The 14,452-nt window shown below is 42.9% G+C and overlaps 1 protein-coding gene across 3 annotated transcripts in view; it reads left to right on the forward strand.

The window, feature by feature from the left end:
* LOC138293042 (dimethylaniline monooxygenase [N-oxide-forming] 2-like) overlaps positions 1-14,452 on the forward strand; it is a 476,533-nt gene that overhangs the window by 310,955 nt on the left and 151,126 nt on the right. For all 3 annotated transcript variants that reach the window (XM_069232030.1, XM_069232029.1, XM_069232031.1), the window contains one exon: positions 11,183-11,379. In XM_069232030.1, coding sequence (XP_069088131.1) covers positions 11,183-11,379 — 197 coding nt within the window. The remainder of the gene's footprint in view (positions 1-11,182; positions 11,380-14,452) is intronic.

The following is a 14,452-nucleotide window of genomic DNA, read 5'->3' on the forward strand; positions in this document are numbered from 1 at the left end:
ATTCCCCCCGGGGGGAGAGGGGCTGAATAAATGGCACAAGGAAATCTAACAGATTTTATTGTGTAATTGTTTTCTGCACTTTTAACGCCTTCCCAAAGCAGGCGTTAAAAGGGGGCACACAATTGTTTACAATTGTCCCCCTTGTACTCTTCAGGAATAGCGCTGAACTTTTGGTGCTACTCCTGCAGAGTACATCAATAGTGTCATAAAAAATGATGCTATTGCCCCCTATCTTGTGCCATGGTGCGCCGTATTTTAAATACAGTGCACACATGGTGGCGGTAGCGGAGCAGTAAAGGACATAAGAAAAGTGGTGCTGCTCTGTGCATCGCCACTTTTCTTAAATATGCCCCAATATCTCTTCTGACCACAGTTGCCTGGAGAGGATCCAAGGAGGAGAGGGAGAAAATCCAGTACTGCCAGGAAGAAGTCCAATACTTAAGACAATTACTGTTGGCATATGGTAGGTGTAGAACACCTAAAAGGGAAGCCTCCATCCAGCAAATGACAGAGCCAGAAATTGTCAATGGAATACAGACATTTCTGGGTCTCTGTAGTTATGTGAGACAGTGGGTATTTAACAGTAGCACGCTAATAGCAGCCTTGTTTGCTGCTATCAAACAGGCAAAAGACAGTAAGGACAGGATAATATGGACACCAGAGATGACGGAAACTTTTCAGAAGTTAACAAGTGAAATAACAAATGCTCCGGTCTTGGGAACTCCAGATTACACCAAGGAGTTCTATTTATTCTGCGATTGCAATGGTCGGGTGATGACAGCTGTCCTGAGGCAATTGCATTACCACAGGTAGTGGCAGTTGTAAAGTGTGCAGTGCACACAAGTGGACAGGATTTTGTGTTCCAGAGTAATGCACTAGCAGATCAGGCAGCTAAGGATACAGCTAGGCACCCCCCCAAAGGCACCATAAGACCCACAACCTGCCCCCCTTCTGGTGACTCAGACTGCCTCACCAACGGAGTCTGGAGCCAAAACTACCACAGACAAGGACACATCTCATTACACTGAGACAGTGAGATTATACCTGAGAGAACTGCAGGAAGCTGCTTCTTCACATGAAAAGCAGTTATGGGAAGATAGAGCGTGCATCCAAACAGGGAATTGTAGGAAAGTACCATCATTCTTGGCATGTTACCACCAATTTCTGCCTGTGTGTCAGTGTGTTTTGCCTATCTCACTGGAATCCTGCTAGCCAGGACCCCAGTGCTCATAGTTTGTGGCCTATATGTGTTGTCAATATGCTTGACTGTGTCACTGAAGTTCTGCTAACCAGAACTTCAGTGCTTATGCTCTCTTTACTTACCAAATTTGTCACTACAGTTTAGTTACTCCATATTCCAATTATCATTGGTATACTGGAGCCCCCTTATAAGTCCCTAGTATATGGGTGCCCAGGGCACTGGGGTTCCAGGAGATCCTTATGGGCTGCAGCATTTCTTTTGCCACCCATAAGGAGCTCATACAAACCTTTCTTCAGGACTGCCACTGCAGCCTGAGTGAAATAGTGCACACACTATTTCGCAGCCATTTTTCACTGCACTAAGTAATTTATAAGTCCCCCATATGTCTAATCTTCATTTACTGAAGGATAGGTCAAAGTTACTGTGTGTGAGGGCACCCTTGCACTAGCAAAGGTACCCCCATATTGTCCAGGCCCAAATTCCTAGACTTCATGAGTGCGGGGACACCATTATAATCGTGCACTACATATATGTCAATACATATATGTAGCTTCACAATGGTAACTCTGAATATGGCCATGTGAGGTGTCTAAGATCATGGAATTGACCCCAATCCAAATCTGGTGGTGGGGGGCAATCTCATGCACCCTGTGGGCTCCACCGTTGATCCTTAGTACTGCCAAACCAGCTCTCTGAGGTTTCCACTTCAGCTCCAGCTGCTGCCACCTCACAGACAGGTGTCTGCCCTCCTGGGGATTGAACAGCTCAATCCCAGGATGGCAGAACAATGCATTTCCTTATGGAGAGGGGTGTTACACCCTCTCCCATTGGAAATAAGTGTTACAGGCATGGGAGGGGTATCCTCCCAGAGCCTCTGGAAATGCTTTGAAGGGCACAAACAGTGCCCTCCTTTTCATAATCCAGTCTACACCGGTTCAGGGACCCCTTAGTCCCTGCTTTGGCACAAAACTGCACAAAGGAAAGGGGAGTGACCGCTCCCCTGTCCATCACCACCCCAGGGGTGGTGCCCAGAGCTCCTGCAGAGGGTCCCTGGAGTTAGCCATCTTAGATTCCAAGGTGTGGGGACCATCTGGAGACCTCTGAGTGGCCAGTGCCAGCAGGTGATATCAGAGACCCCTCCTGATAGGTGCATACCTGGGCAGGTAGCCAATCCCCCTCTCAGGGCTATGTAGGGTCTCCCCTCTGGGTGTTTCCTCTGATTCGGTTTGCAACATTCCTCCAGGACTCCTCTGCATCCTCTGCTTCAACTTCTGACTGTCAGATCAACCACAGACTGCTCCAGGAACCACTGTAACTGCAACAAAGTATCCAGGAAGACTTCTGTGACCTGCAACTTCAGCTCCAGCCAGCATGTGCAACAGTTTCCAAGGTGCGCAAACTATGAGGACTGCCTGTCTTCACCCGGCACCCAAAGAACCAAAGGAATCTCCCATGGAGTAACAGAGTCACTTTCCTGCTTCAGCCGGCACCCTTCTGCGATGACAACCGGTACTATGGGACTCCTCTCCTGACAACGAGCGTGCTTCCTGGAACACAGGTGGTGGACTGAAGTGACCCAGACTGTCCAAAGGTCCAGCTGTTGAAATTTGGTGGAGGTAGGAGCTTGCCTTTCCGTGCTGTGACAGTACCCCTGTGCACTGCGTCTTCTGCAGCTCCTTGAGCTTCTGTGCGTTTCTTCTAAAAGTTCTTCTTGCACAGCTTAGCCCAGGTCCCCAGCACTCCATCCTGCAACACACAGCTCCCTGAGTTGTTCTCCAGCTGCGTGGGACCCTCCAGTGTAATGCTGTGATGACCGCACTTTGTATCTTCTTTGTCCCATGTTCTGGGACTCCCGTGGGTGCTGCCTGGTCTTCTAAGGGCTCTCTGGAGTGCTGAGAGCCCCCCTCTGTCTCCTCAGTCTGAGGTGAGACCCCCAGGTCCCTCCTGGGTCCAGGCAGCTCCTCTTTGACACAAACCGCGTACTTGCTTGAACAAAGGCTTGTTGGCAAATCCAGCGACACAAACAGCCTGTATCCAACAACTCGACATGGGACATCTGTTGCACCAAGCAGGAACCCAGAGCTATCTTCTTTGGTGCATTTCTATACTTTTCTTCTAACCGGAGAATCCACTTTTGCACCTTCTTCCAAATTGGCAAGGACTCCTGTTCTCCGTGGACCCTTCTTCAACTTCTGGACTTGGTCTCCTCTCTCTACAGGTCTTCAGGTCCAGGAATCCATTGTTTATTGCTTGCAGTCTTGCTTGGTTCTTGCACAATTCTTCATTACAACTTATAGTGTGTAATGAGGAAACTTGATGTACTTTACTCCTGCTTTCCTGGGCCCTGGGGTGGGGTACTTTACTTACCTTTGGTGTTTTCTTACACTCCCAGTGCCCCTCTACACACTATACTTGCCTAGGGGGGAATTCGACATTCACATTCCACTATTTTAGTATATGGTTTGTGTTGCCCCTAGGCCCATTGTAATCTATTGTATTTTCTACTGTTTGCACTATTCTATAACTGTTTACTTACCTGATTTTGGTTACTAGTGTATACATTGTGTATAATACTTACCTCCAGAAGGGGTATTGCTTCGAAGATATTTTTGGCCTTGTGTCACTAAAATAAACTACCTTTATTTTTGGTAACACTGAGTATTATCTTTTACTGTGTATAAGTACTGTCAACTATAGTGGTATTGCAGAAGCTTTGCATGTCTCCTAGTTCAGCCTTGGCTGCTCTGCTACAGCTACCCCTAGACAGCCTAAGCTGCTAGAACACTGCCTCACTAATAAGGGATAAGTGGACCTGGTATAAGGTGTAAGTACCTTAGGTACCCACTACAAACCAGGCCAGGCTCCTACAGGGATGACCTGGTGTATAGAGAGCTGTCTACGGGAAAACTAGTAATGCCACAAGTTTTGCTTCCAGTCACCCTGGATCTGATCCATTTGCAAGCCCAAACCTCCCGGGACCATTTGGCAACACAAATACAACAAGACTGGTTTGTCCCGAATTTACACTACATCATTACTATGTATCTGCACAGCTGTATGAGCTGCCAGCAGCACTCCCCTAATCCACTTTAAAAGTGATATTTCCACCATTTAATGACCACAAGGATCCATTAAGGCCCTTCTTTTGGACTTTTTGGATGTGGTCAATACATGCAATAACTACAGGTACCTCACTGTGGTAGTCTGCCTCTTCTCCTGATGGGTCAAAGCGGGACCATGCGTTTATTGTGATGCCAAGTCAGCAGCACATTCCTAGTTTGGGAAGTGATTCCATGATGAGGAATCCCAGAAGGGATAAGATCCGACAATGGCACTCATTTGTCTAATGCAGTATTTGAACATATCACAGCACTGTTAGGGATAATGCACAAATGTTCCTCTGTTTATCACCCTCAAAGTAATGGTGTGGTGGAGTGCCTGAACAGCCTCTTGAAGAGCAAGATCAGCAAGCTTTGTGCTATTTTTAAAGAAACTAATGGTTATACTTTTTGCTAATAGCACTCTTTTCCCTGAGGAATACACCAACTTTAGACCATCTATTTACACCCCATCAAATAGTGTCAGGAAGGTCTATCAGTGTCCAAGTCCCTGCCACTAGAAACAAACTTCAGAGAGAAAGTTTGTCACAGTCACTGAATGATGAAATGCATATATACTTGGGTGAACTGATGAAGTGTGCAAAGTCCATCTCCAAACAGGTAACCAAGGAAAAAACAATGCGCACCAATGCCAAGGTCAACGTCCCAGCTGTAAAAGTAGGAGATCAACTGTTTATACGCAATTGGGTCTGTAATTGGAAGAAGAAACATTTTGAGTGCCCCTACACAGTCACCATGGTGACACCAACCGCCCTCAAGGTGGACGGCAGGATACCCTGGATTTATCACAGCCAAGTGCATCACCACCAAGCTTTTCACCAAAAGTAATGAACAATGCAATTGGAACAAGAGGGAGGATGAAGATTGTCACCTCAAGAGCACCCCCCACTGTGTTTTTGTACTATTTCTTAAAAAGACAGTACAAAAGATATGCATTTTTGTTTTATGCTTCTCTTTTTTACCTCAATATTATCCTTTTTTCTCTTTGCTAGCAAGGTACCCTCAAATTCTAATGTCTTTCACATCTTGAAAGAGCTCCCCAATATCAATGTGACCCGTAATGCCCACGTTAAATTGTCAGCTAACATGTGGTATTAGCACATGTCAGAAATAGGTGCAGAGACCTCAAATGAGTCATGCTTCGTGTGCTCCTTAATTCCTCATGTTTTGGGGTCAGATAGATGGCACTCCACGAAAGAAGTACCCCCAATCATAGCTAACTGTTTATTACATCTATACTTTTGTAGAATGAAGGCCCAAATGCACTTAATGCATGTCAAAGTACTACGCTTCTTAGTTAATGCTACAAGATATGAAGCTTTACCAGCAGTGCTATACATTGTCTCAGATAGTCAGGGCATCAGGAAAGAAATATCATGCATGAGAAAGACAGGTCGCCCCACCTGGGAAGGGGATTATCTGGCCTGGCCGGATTGGAAGTTTAGACTGCACAAAGAAAACACACAAAGGGGTCCCTGAGCTAGTAAGGAGAGAAAAACAGGGAAACTGTTTACAAAAAATTAAAGAACTACTCTCCTGTCTAAATAACAAAAGAAAACATCCTTAATAAAATACAAATCAGATGTAGAAAACTATCTTTTATTATATATCAAAAATAAAGCTATACAGACTCGACATAACAAATAATAAACACCGAAAATCTTATATATCAATAACCACACAACATAGACTTACAGAGACATACACGAGACAACATATAACCAACAAATGACACATAACTGTAACAAGAGGAAAGGGAAGACAGAATCACAGCAGCCAAAATGAATTATCAAAGTTAGCATGAGTGGTTAATGAGACCTACACTAACTATGGCTAATTTAATGTGAACACATTGTAACTATGGTCAACTTTAATGTGAAAATTACACTTTATATAAATATATAATAGCTATCTAATGCACAGATGAATATGTGTTTAGCAGCCCACACAAATAGTGACAGGGCATCACCACAGGAGACAGGACGGCTCAGGGCTGTCTGAGGCAAAAAGCTGGTGTGATGATTGGTAGTCAATTCTTTTAGGAGGACAAGGGCTGTAAACGGTGGCTACAAGCTGTAGTGTTGGGCAGTACAGATCCATTAACACCATCCGTTCTTCCTGTGCAAGAAAACGATCATCCTCAATGTTCTCCTTGCATGTGGTGGTGACTAAGTCCACCATTTCTGACTCCTGTACACCTACTTCGTAGGGGCATCTTGATGGCGATCTTGTGTAATTCCATGTGGGCACTGCTTCCTCTCCAGTATAGGGAAGCCTACTCCTCTGTCTCATCTCCCCTTCCCACATTTTCCTCCTTTTCCCTATTCCTCTCCCTATCCTCTTCCGTTTCAATGCTCCTTCACTCTCAGTATCCCATCTACCCTCCAAATTGCCCACCCTCCTTCCTTCTTTCTTTTTCTCTCTTCTAGCCAACGTCTCCCTCCCTGGGTCTTGGTGGCCGTCTCCTTTTGCTGTATTGCCTGCTGTGAAATACAGAGAGAGGAAGGCCCTTTAGTAAAGTTGTGTATGATACTTTGTTGCACAAAGAGAGATGTCACACATGCCCCATGGCCACCCATTATGCATCTTCAGTTTACGAAATCACTAATCACAGGACGTCACTCAAAACTGCGATCACGTCGCATACTTGCGTTGTGTGTTATTTCTAGGGGTAGGCTGAATTGGTGCATTTCTCTCTAGCGTAATTAACTCGTAGTTGGCTTGAAATTACTCGTTGTTATGAGTATTTGTGAGAGATATGTAATCCAGCATTTAACATAATTCTAAGAGTGAAAAATTCACCCCCACATCCAAAATGGCCCCGGAGATACATTTGCGTTACGACAATTCTAAATGCTACAGGACATGAACAGCCGATCGCTGTCTCTTAGTTTGTTGTTCCTGTGCTCCTGCTGTAGGAATTAAGTTAAACATTACTCTTAATTAGTACAAGCTGCATAACTGTGTAATTTAGGTAATTTCACATCACAAAGCTAATGCCTACTTAATGAAATTACTCCGATATCTCCAGCACAATTAAAATTTCTCACGGGCCTAGAATTTCCATTTTGAGGAAATTTCACACATATTTGATTGGCTGTAACTAATGTATTCAAGTCTCCAGACATGAACATACCACATTTAACTAACTGACTGCATAACGTAAAATTCATAACAACATAGACATAAAACAGGTGAAAATGAGATGTACTCAATACCATCTTCCTGTACGTGTGTCTCGAGCAGAGCAAGGAGAAGTGGACAGACCTTCTACAGGATAATTTTCCTCAGTGGGGTGAGCCATCACTCGTGTTTCATGTGGCACTTTGTGGGCTTTGCAGGATGCCTTGGGGCTCGATCCTGAACAATCGCGAGAGATCCTTTCACTGCGGATGTTTAGGGCTGTTGGGTGGTGATCCTATACTGCAGTGTACATCTTATCGACCAATAGATAGACACACAGGTGTACTTTTGGCTCACCTCAGTGTCTGAGCCAACATAAAAGTGTGTTAACCTACTGAGGACCCCCTAGCTAACTAACCTGCCTTACCATTTAAAAAGGTTTGGGGACCCTCTTGTTTCTCTAATCAGGCATTTTGGGAGTAAGTTTAAAAAAGCAATAGAAGAAAGGAGATGGATACTTTTCCGCTTGGTAATGACTGATTTTGCGCCTTTGTTTCTTTCACTTCTGGGTGCGCATAGGTGGCAGAATAATAAACATCTGTAGTGTATAGGAACACTGTGTAGAACAAAAAAGGCAAAAACAGGTGACAGAAATAAGGGTTAGTGGCAAATCAGTCCTTGAGACACAGAGGATGCCAATTACATTTTTTACCATGCCACATCCATTAACCAACATGGAACACTACATTAAACCTAGTAGATGTATGTAAACCTGTAGTAGTTGTAACATCCTCCACAATACATAGGGATATATCAGAAACCACATACACTCAACCCACTGGTGTTCCTCAATGCAGGGGAAACATAAGACTGGTCGTAGACTATATGGTCATTGCAATTTGACTTGCCAAGGATTTATGTTACATTACAGTAAAGGAAGCAGGAGATTGTATTTCCAGATGTGAGGTATGCATGGAGGTATGTGTTACATTTGGCCATTGACTCAAAACTGCCCTTCCACTGTAATACAATAACTAGATATGTAGTTCATGTAAAGCTGGAATTCACGGATCAGTTGTGTGAATGAAGACCTTGGCCTTTGGCCACTGGACCATCTGGCGTACCTGAAGTGGGCCAGTGTGCAAGATGTTGGTCTATCTGTATGACCGGTTGCAGAGCAATATTATTGAATATGCAAAAGACAAGGACTGTTTTGCACCCTACTTCAGAAGGGTACGATAACAATCAACGACTCTTCTGATCAGTTTGGGTGGTAGGTTTTACCTCTGGGAGACATAGGGGTTGGACCTCTAAAGTAGGGGATATGATGGGAACAATGGTTATGCACAGCTTCAACTGCAAATAGGTATGTCTTATTGGATTACACTTGCAAACCTATCATATTTCTTCACTTTTAATTCACACAATCCACATAAGTTAATTGGTGGTCATGTAGGGAAGAGTGCTATGACGTGTGCCTTTCACATGATGCTATGGCCCCCGTGAAAAAGCATGTCCTATAAGTGTTTGTTGTACTCACCAAATAATCTCCGTATTACCATAATCCATAGAAATCAATTGATGTGCTGTAATTGTCTGATGGAAGATGAATCTTTGATGTGCTACACCAGTAAATTGTGCACATGTGTGAAACGGCCTCTGTAATCACAGGGACCTCCATATTCATTGAGGTCCAGTGAAAGGAATTTTGATAATGGTGTGCCATCTGCAAGCTTGGCTGAACAGCCGCATGTGTGCAGTTTAGGGTCAAAGGAGAAATGGAAAATGACATAGAATTTGCGTACTACCGATTGCTTGTCCTGAAGTGACTGTGGCATGCTGACATACTGCTTCACTCAGCTGTTTGATGCATGTTGAAAGTACCCTACGTAATAGATCCTAACCATAACTGTGCTGGTCCTCTGGAATGATCAAATGCCCAGGCAGTATAGTCCAGCCAGTACACAGACATGGGCAAGGATGGCATTGAAGTGGGCTAAGCGCCTGCTTCCTTTCTGCCACAGTATTTTAACTGGAGGGAGCTGTTTATCCCCAATACCTTTTCCACAGACACACCAAATAGACTGATCTCCAGTTATTATATCCTCTCTCTCCTCCTCAATTAGTTTTTCCTCAGGGTCAGTGCAAGAGATGTAGTACCTCTAACTGGATTGTCTTTCACACTGGCCTGCCTGTGAATGTGTATTTGTGGCTCATGATACATGTTATTTTAAGTGACAGCGATATCTAATTTTATTTATTTTGATTCTAAATTGTATTTGGCAGAGCTGCTGAGTGTTCGATCGGTGTGGCAAGCGATTATGTTAGGACAGAAGTTCTTAGTAAGAGGAAAGTTGTTCCCAGAGCTGGCGCAAGTAGAGCCTTTTTAGGGCCAAGGTGAATTGGCAGAGTTCCCCATGTGTAACATGAAGGAAATGTCAAGAAAAGCAACAGGGCAGTTCTATGCGGACACAAGTATTGGATAACTAAGGGGTGCTCTCGGGCATGTAAGGGGTGTATTGGCACTGCTTATGTATCTGGATCTTGGTACTGGAATGTCAGGGGCTGCTCCAGGTTAGGGTGGAGGTGCTTTGGAGTAGCTGCTCGGACGATAATTACCGATAAAAAAAGCTTGAAACAGTCTTGGGCAGAACAATACAGTCCAAGAGGTTCTCAGGTAGGTGATTCTCTTTATTTCGTATGTTAATTGTTGTGATGGTTTCATCAGATTCTCGTTGTTGGCTCCTGTGCCTGCCGTTTCCACTTTGTCCCCATACCCTACTTTTTAATTGCCCTCTTGTGTGTGGCTCTTATTACGGCCCTCACTGTGGTTGTGTGTAAACTGGTGTGTCATTAACTATTGTTTTAATTTGTTTTCATTCGACCTGGTAGTGTTGTTCTCTGTCTCCATTGGTTTCTACTTGATTTATTGTTATTTCAAAGTTGCCTATTTCTTGTGTATGATTTACGTCAAAGCTGAATGGGTGTACCTTTCATCATGTTCAGACTGCATTGCAGCAAATTCTGAAGTTTCCACTACTTTCCCTTCCCTAAGCAGTCCACAGCTAGTCTGTGGCTGTTTAGAGTCAAAGGATTGCCCCCGTTGTGTCATTGTGTGTCAAAGGGTTAATGCCGTCACCTTCTGATGCCTCTGGTATTTTGGTGAATCATGATCCTCAAACAACCCATTTACAGGTAAGTTCAAAATCAATCATAAGCAAGTAGGCGCAATCCTATTCAACTTTGTTCTTTTGTTGTTTATCGATCTCGGCCAGTGACTGATGGCCAGAGTTTATAGTTAAATGAATCTAGACTTTGCTGCGCCCTTTAGAGTGTCACTATTGGCACAAGCACACGATTTGGCTTTCATTTTATGAGCCACTATAATCTTCTTTTTATTCCAGATGGTTTATTTGAAGTGAATCACTATTGCAAAGCAATGAATGTGTTAAAGCTTTAAATGAAAATTGGAGACATGTATCCATGGTGAGATTTTTTTATCTCATAGCCCTACTTTTAAGAACTACACAACATTCATAGATAGCATTTTGGCTTAAAACATAGCTTGATGGCAAACAGGAATGATATTTGTCAGTCAATCTCTATATTTCTTTTGTTCTTGTGAGCCTCTTTATAATTCTTTTGTTCTTGTGATCTGAATGGGGCAGCTGAAATCACGTCCACATGTAAATGAAAATTACAACACAAGACATGGGTTGATCATTGCTTTGCTTTGTAGGTCTTCATCAGCACAAAGAGAGGTGGTTGGATTGTGAGCCGACTAATAGATCATGGTTTCCCCTGGGATACGTGGATCCATACCCGATTCAAGACCTTGCTGCGTCTGTCCCTCCCAGTCTCTCTGGTGAATTGGCTGATTACCAGGAGGCTGAATGAGTGGTTTGATCATGAAGCATATGGCTTGCACCGCGACAGGCATGTATGACCAAAGAGATTATCCAGATTGCTTCCAATTCAAAATATTGAGCAGAAGGTGACATTGCCAACTGTGAATCTTCCCAATACTTCAAATAGGTTGCATTATTAGATTTTATGAACTAAAGGTATACAATTCTCAAATCTGATATTGTTTAAAATGATTGCCAAAAAGACTCGAGGTCCTGGATTCACCTCATTTCAACTCTACTAGCTACCATATAAATCTCTAAATATACATATATATGCATATATATATATATATATATCCATGTTTCCCTCTTTGTCAGGAAATAAACCGCACTCCAAAGCTGTTGCACACTCTCCTGCGTTTCGGTCACCCAGACCTTGTTCACAAGAAAATGCAAATGCTTGTGAACAAGGTCTGGGTGCCTGAAACGCGTTGGGCGTTTTCAAATGTATTGAATAACGGAGCTCTGCAATAAAGCAGGGGGGTGTGCAACAGCTTTGGAGTGCGGTTTATTTCCTGACACAGAGGGAAACATGGAGATATAATAACAGCTCGTCCAGCCGTAAACCGGCACCACCTCAAAATATAAGTGCGCCAAAGTCACCAAAGGACAACCATAGCAATATATATTTATTTAACTGAAATCTTTTTGAAAGGTGATAGCAAAAAGACATACCCAAGAATACGTAAGGTTCACTAACATTTCAAACCTCTATCAAGCAACTATCATTACATTTTCAGTAAGATACAATACTTTATGCTACGTAATGTTTATAGTCAATATTACATCAGGCAAAATCATTTGATATAGAACTTTCAAATCTACTGAATAATTTTTTGATGAAAAAATGAATGTGTCCCTGAACATCTAAAAAATGATTTAAAAAATCTATGTTTCAGAAATTGTAGGAAGCACCGATGGTTGGTAGTCAAATTAGTGAATAGAAATAATTAAGGCTAGCTGGGAAAAGTGACCTAAGCATTCTGGCATCTCTCTTGTGCTGTTCCTTAGAGCTCCTCACTTAGCCATAGTCTTTTCAATATTCATGTTTCTCCTCTGGCTCATCCTATCAAATCATTTGGGGCCAGATGTACGTACCATTTTTCCTGTCACAAACCGCCCGATTCTTAGAATTGTACCGTTTGCGACAGGAAAAAAACATTTTGGTATGTACAGACCCTATTTTGCGATTTGATAATCTATTTACTGAATCGCAAAAAGGGTATGCGAGTTCCTTTTAGGAAGGGGCATTCCCTTCCTAATTGCGAGTTGCAGTCCAATGTAAGATTGTTTTGTGACCGTGAATGCGATCACAAAACAATCGCAGTAGCACCAGTCTCAAATTGGTGCTAACCCATTTGCAAAAGCGAAGGGGTCCCACTGCCTGCTCTGAAAAAATGAAAAGAAAACTTTTAATTTTTGTTTTTGAAATGCTTTCCATTTTCCTTTAAGGAAAACAGGCTGCATTTCAAAAAAGAAATACTGCTTTTTTCAAAAGCAGTCACAGGCTTTGACACTGTTATACATCTGCTAAGACTCGCAGTTTGCGAGTCGCAAAACCAGATCTTCGTACATGTGGCCCTAAGTCTTCAGCTCATGTATGCGGATAAAAACACTCAAATTATTCCATGTTTGGAAGGTACTAATCCTATCAATATCAACAACTTTAGGTGTTTTCATTGAAGCCACTTGGATGAATACCAACTGGTTCAAATTGAATTTGATCAAAACTGACTCCTGAATAAAACTGTGATCCACATTTTCGTTCTATCCCACCTCATCTATGAGAACTCCCTCTTTCTTAGTCTCCTTCGTTGCCTTACAGCTTATCTAAAATTGATAGAAATGTTCACCCTGACTCCTACTCAATCTTTTCTGACATGCACCAGTTTTGCACCATTTGACCAGCTTGCACTGGCTCCCAATTGCAAAAATGATCCATGTTTAAAACTCTCTGGGCCTGATTTGGTTTGACCGATGGAGTAGAGTCTGTCATGGTGGCAGAGGACCTTACCTTCACCAGCTTAATCGATAACCATCTGCCAAATTTAGTGATTACCCAGAGATCATCTATGCAAACTGAAAGAAACCTCCATCATAGCGGTTTCTTTCAATGTTTAGAAATTCTGGTGGATGGCAGCTGTTGGTTTTGATGGCCATCTACAAACTTTTTCAATTTTTTTCTTTTTCAGAAACAAACTCCCAAAGCAGAGGTTTGTTTCTGAAAAGCAAAAAATGAATACCCGTAACACCCTGGAAGTTTTATCTAAGGGTGGGGAAAGTCATTATTTTTTTCCTGTCCCTCAGCTTAGTTTATTCCTGGTGATGAGGGACACGAAAAAAACACATCAATTGAATACTTAAGCTCTTTCTCTAAATGAGATGGGTGAATTGAGGGTTTGGTGGGCAGGATACTCCATTACAGTAGCAATGGACTACTCTGTCTGCCCAATGCTAAACCAGGCCACCTGACCTTATCACTGTGCTATTACTTGGTCTAGGACCTAGGTATTTGCAGGACAGAACCCTTCATTACCCCCTACTTGATCACTTGATTCTTCTTCCCTCCACCTCCCGACGGTTCAGAAGAATCATTACTCCAGGTGTGGGGGGCATGCCATCTCCTGCTTGGGGCTCACACATTCGATCTAGCTTCCCATTTCCCTCAATACACAATTAAACTACCCAGTCTTTCATTAAGCACTTAAAACCCACAGCTTCCCTCTTTGATTCTGATGCTGTTTTAGCCATCCTTCTTATATTGTAGTTAGCACCAGGACACCCTTTCTTAGAGAATGAAAGGCCAGAAGATTCTCAGCAGGTAAAGGATTTAATTCAATGTTTACTGCGTTATGGATATGACAAAGATCATAGAATTGAAGCAACTATATACATTTTAAACACATGCTCATCACTTATTAGGTCATGCCATTTTTTAGGTTTTAGTTACAGGCAGCTTAGCTCCCTGATGGCCAGACTCATTGGTTCTAACACATTTCATATTCCTAGGGTGGTGCTTCCCAAACGTTTTAGAACCACAACCCACTTAGCATGACAAACCTGAGGCAGGTGATTTTTTCAATGTAACTAAAACATTTTGT

The sequence above is a fragment of the Pleurodeles waltl genome, chromosome 4_2, assembly GCF_031143425.1.
Source record: "Pleurodeles waltl isolate 20211129_DDA chromosome 4_2, aPleWal1.hap1.20221129, whole genome shotgun sequence".
In the NCBI taxonomy this organism is placed as follows: domain Eukaryota; kingdom Metazoa; phylum Chordata; class Amphibia; order Caudata; family Salamandridae; genus Pleurodeles; species Pleurodeles waltl.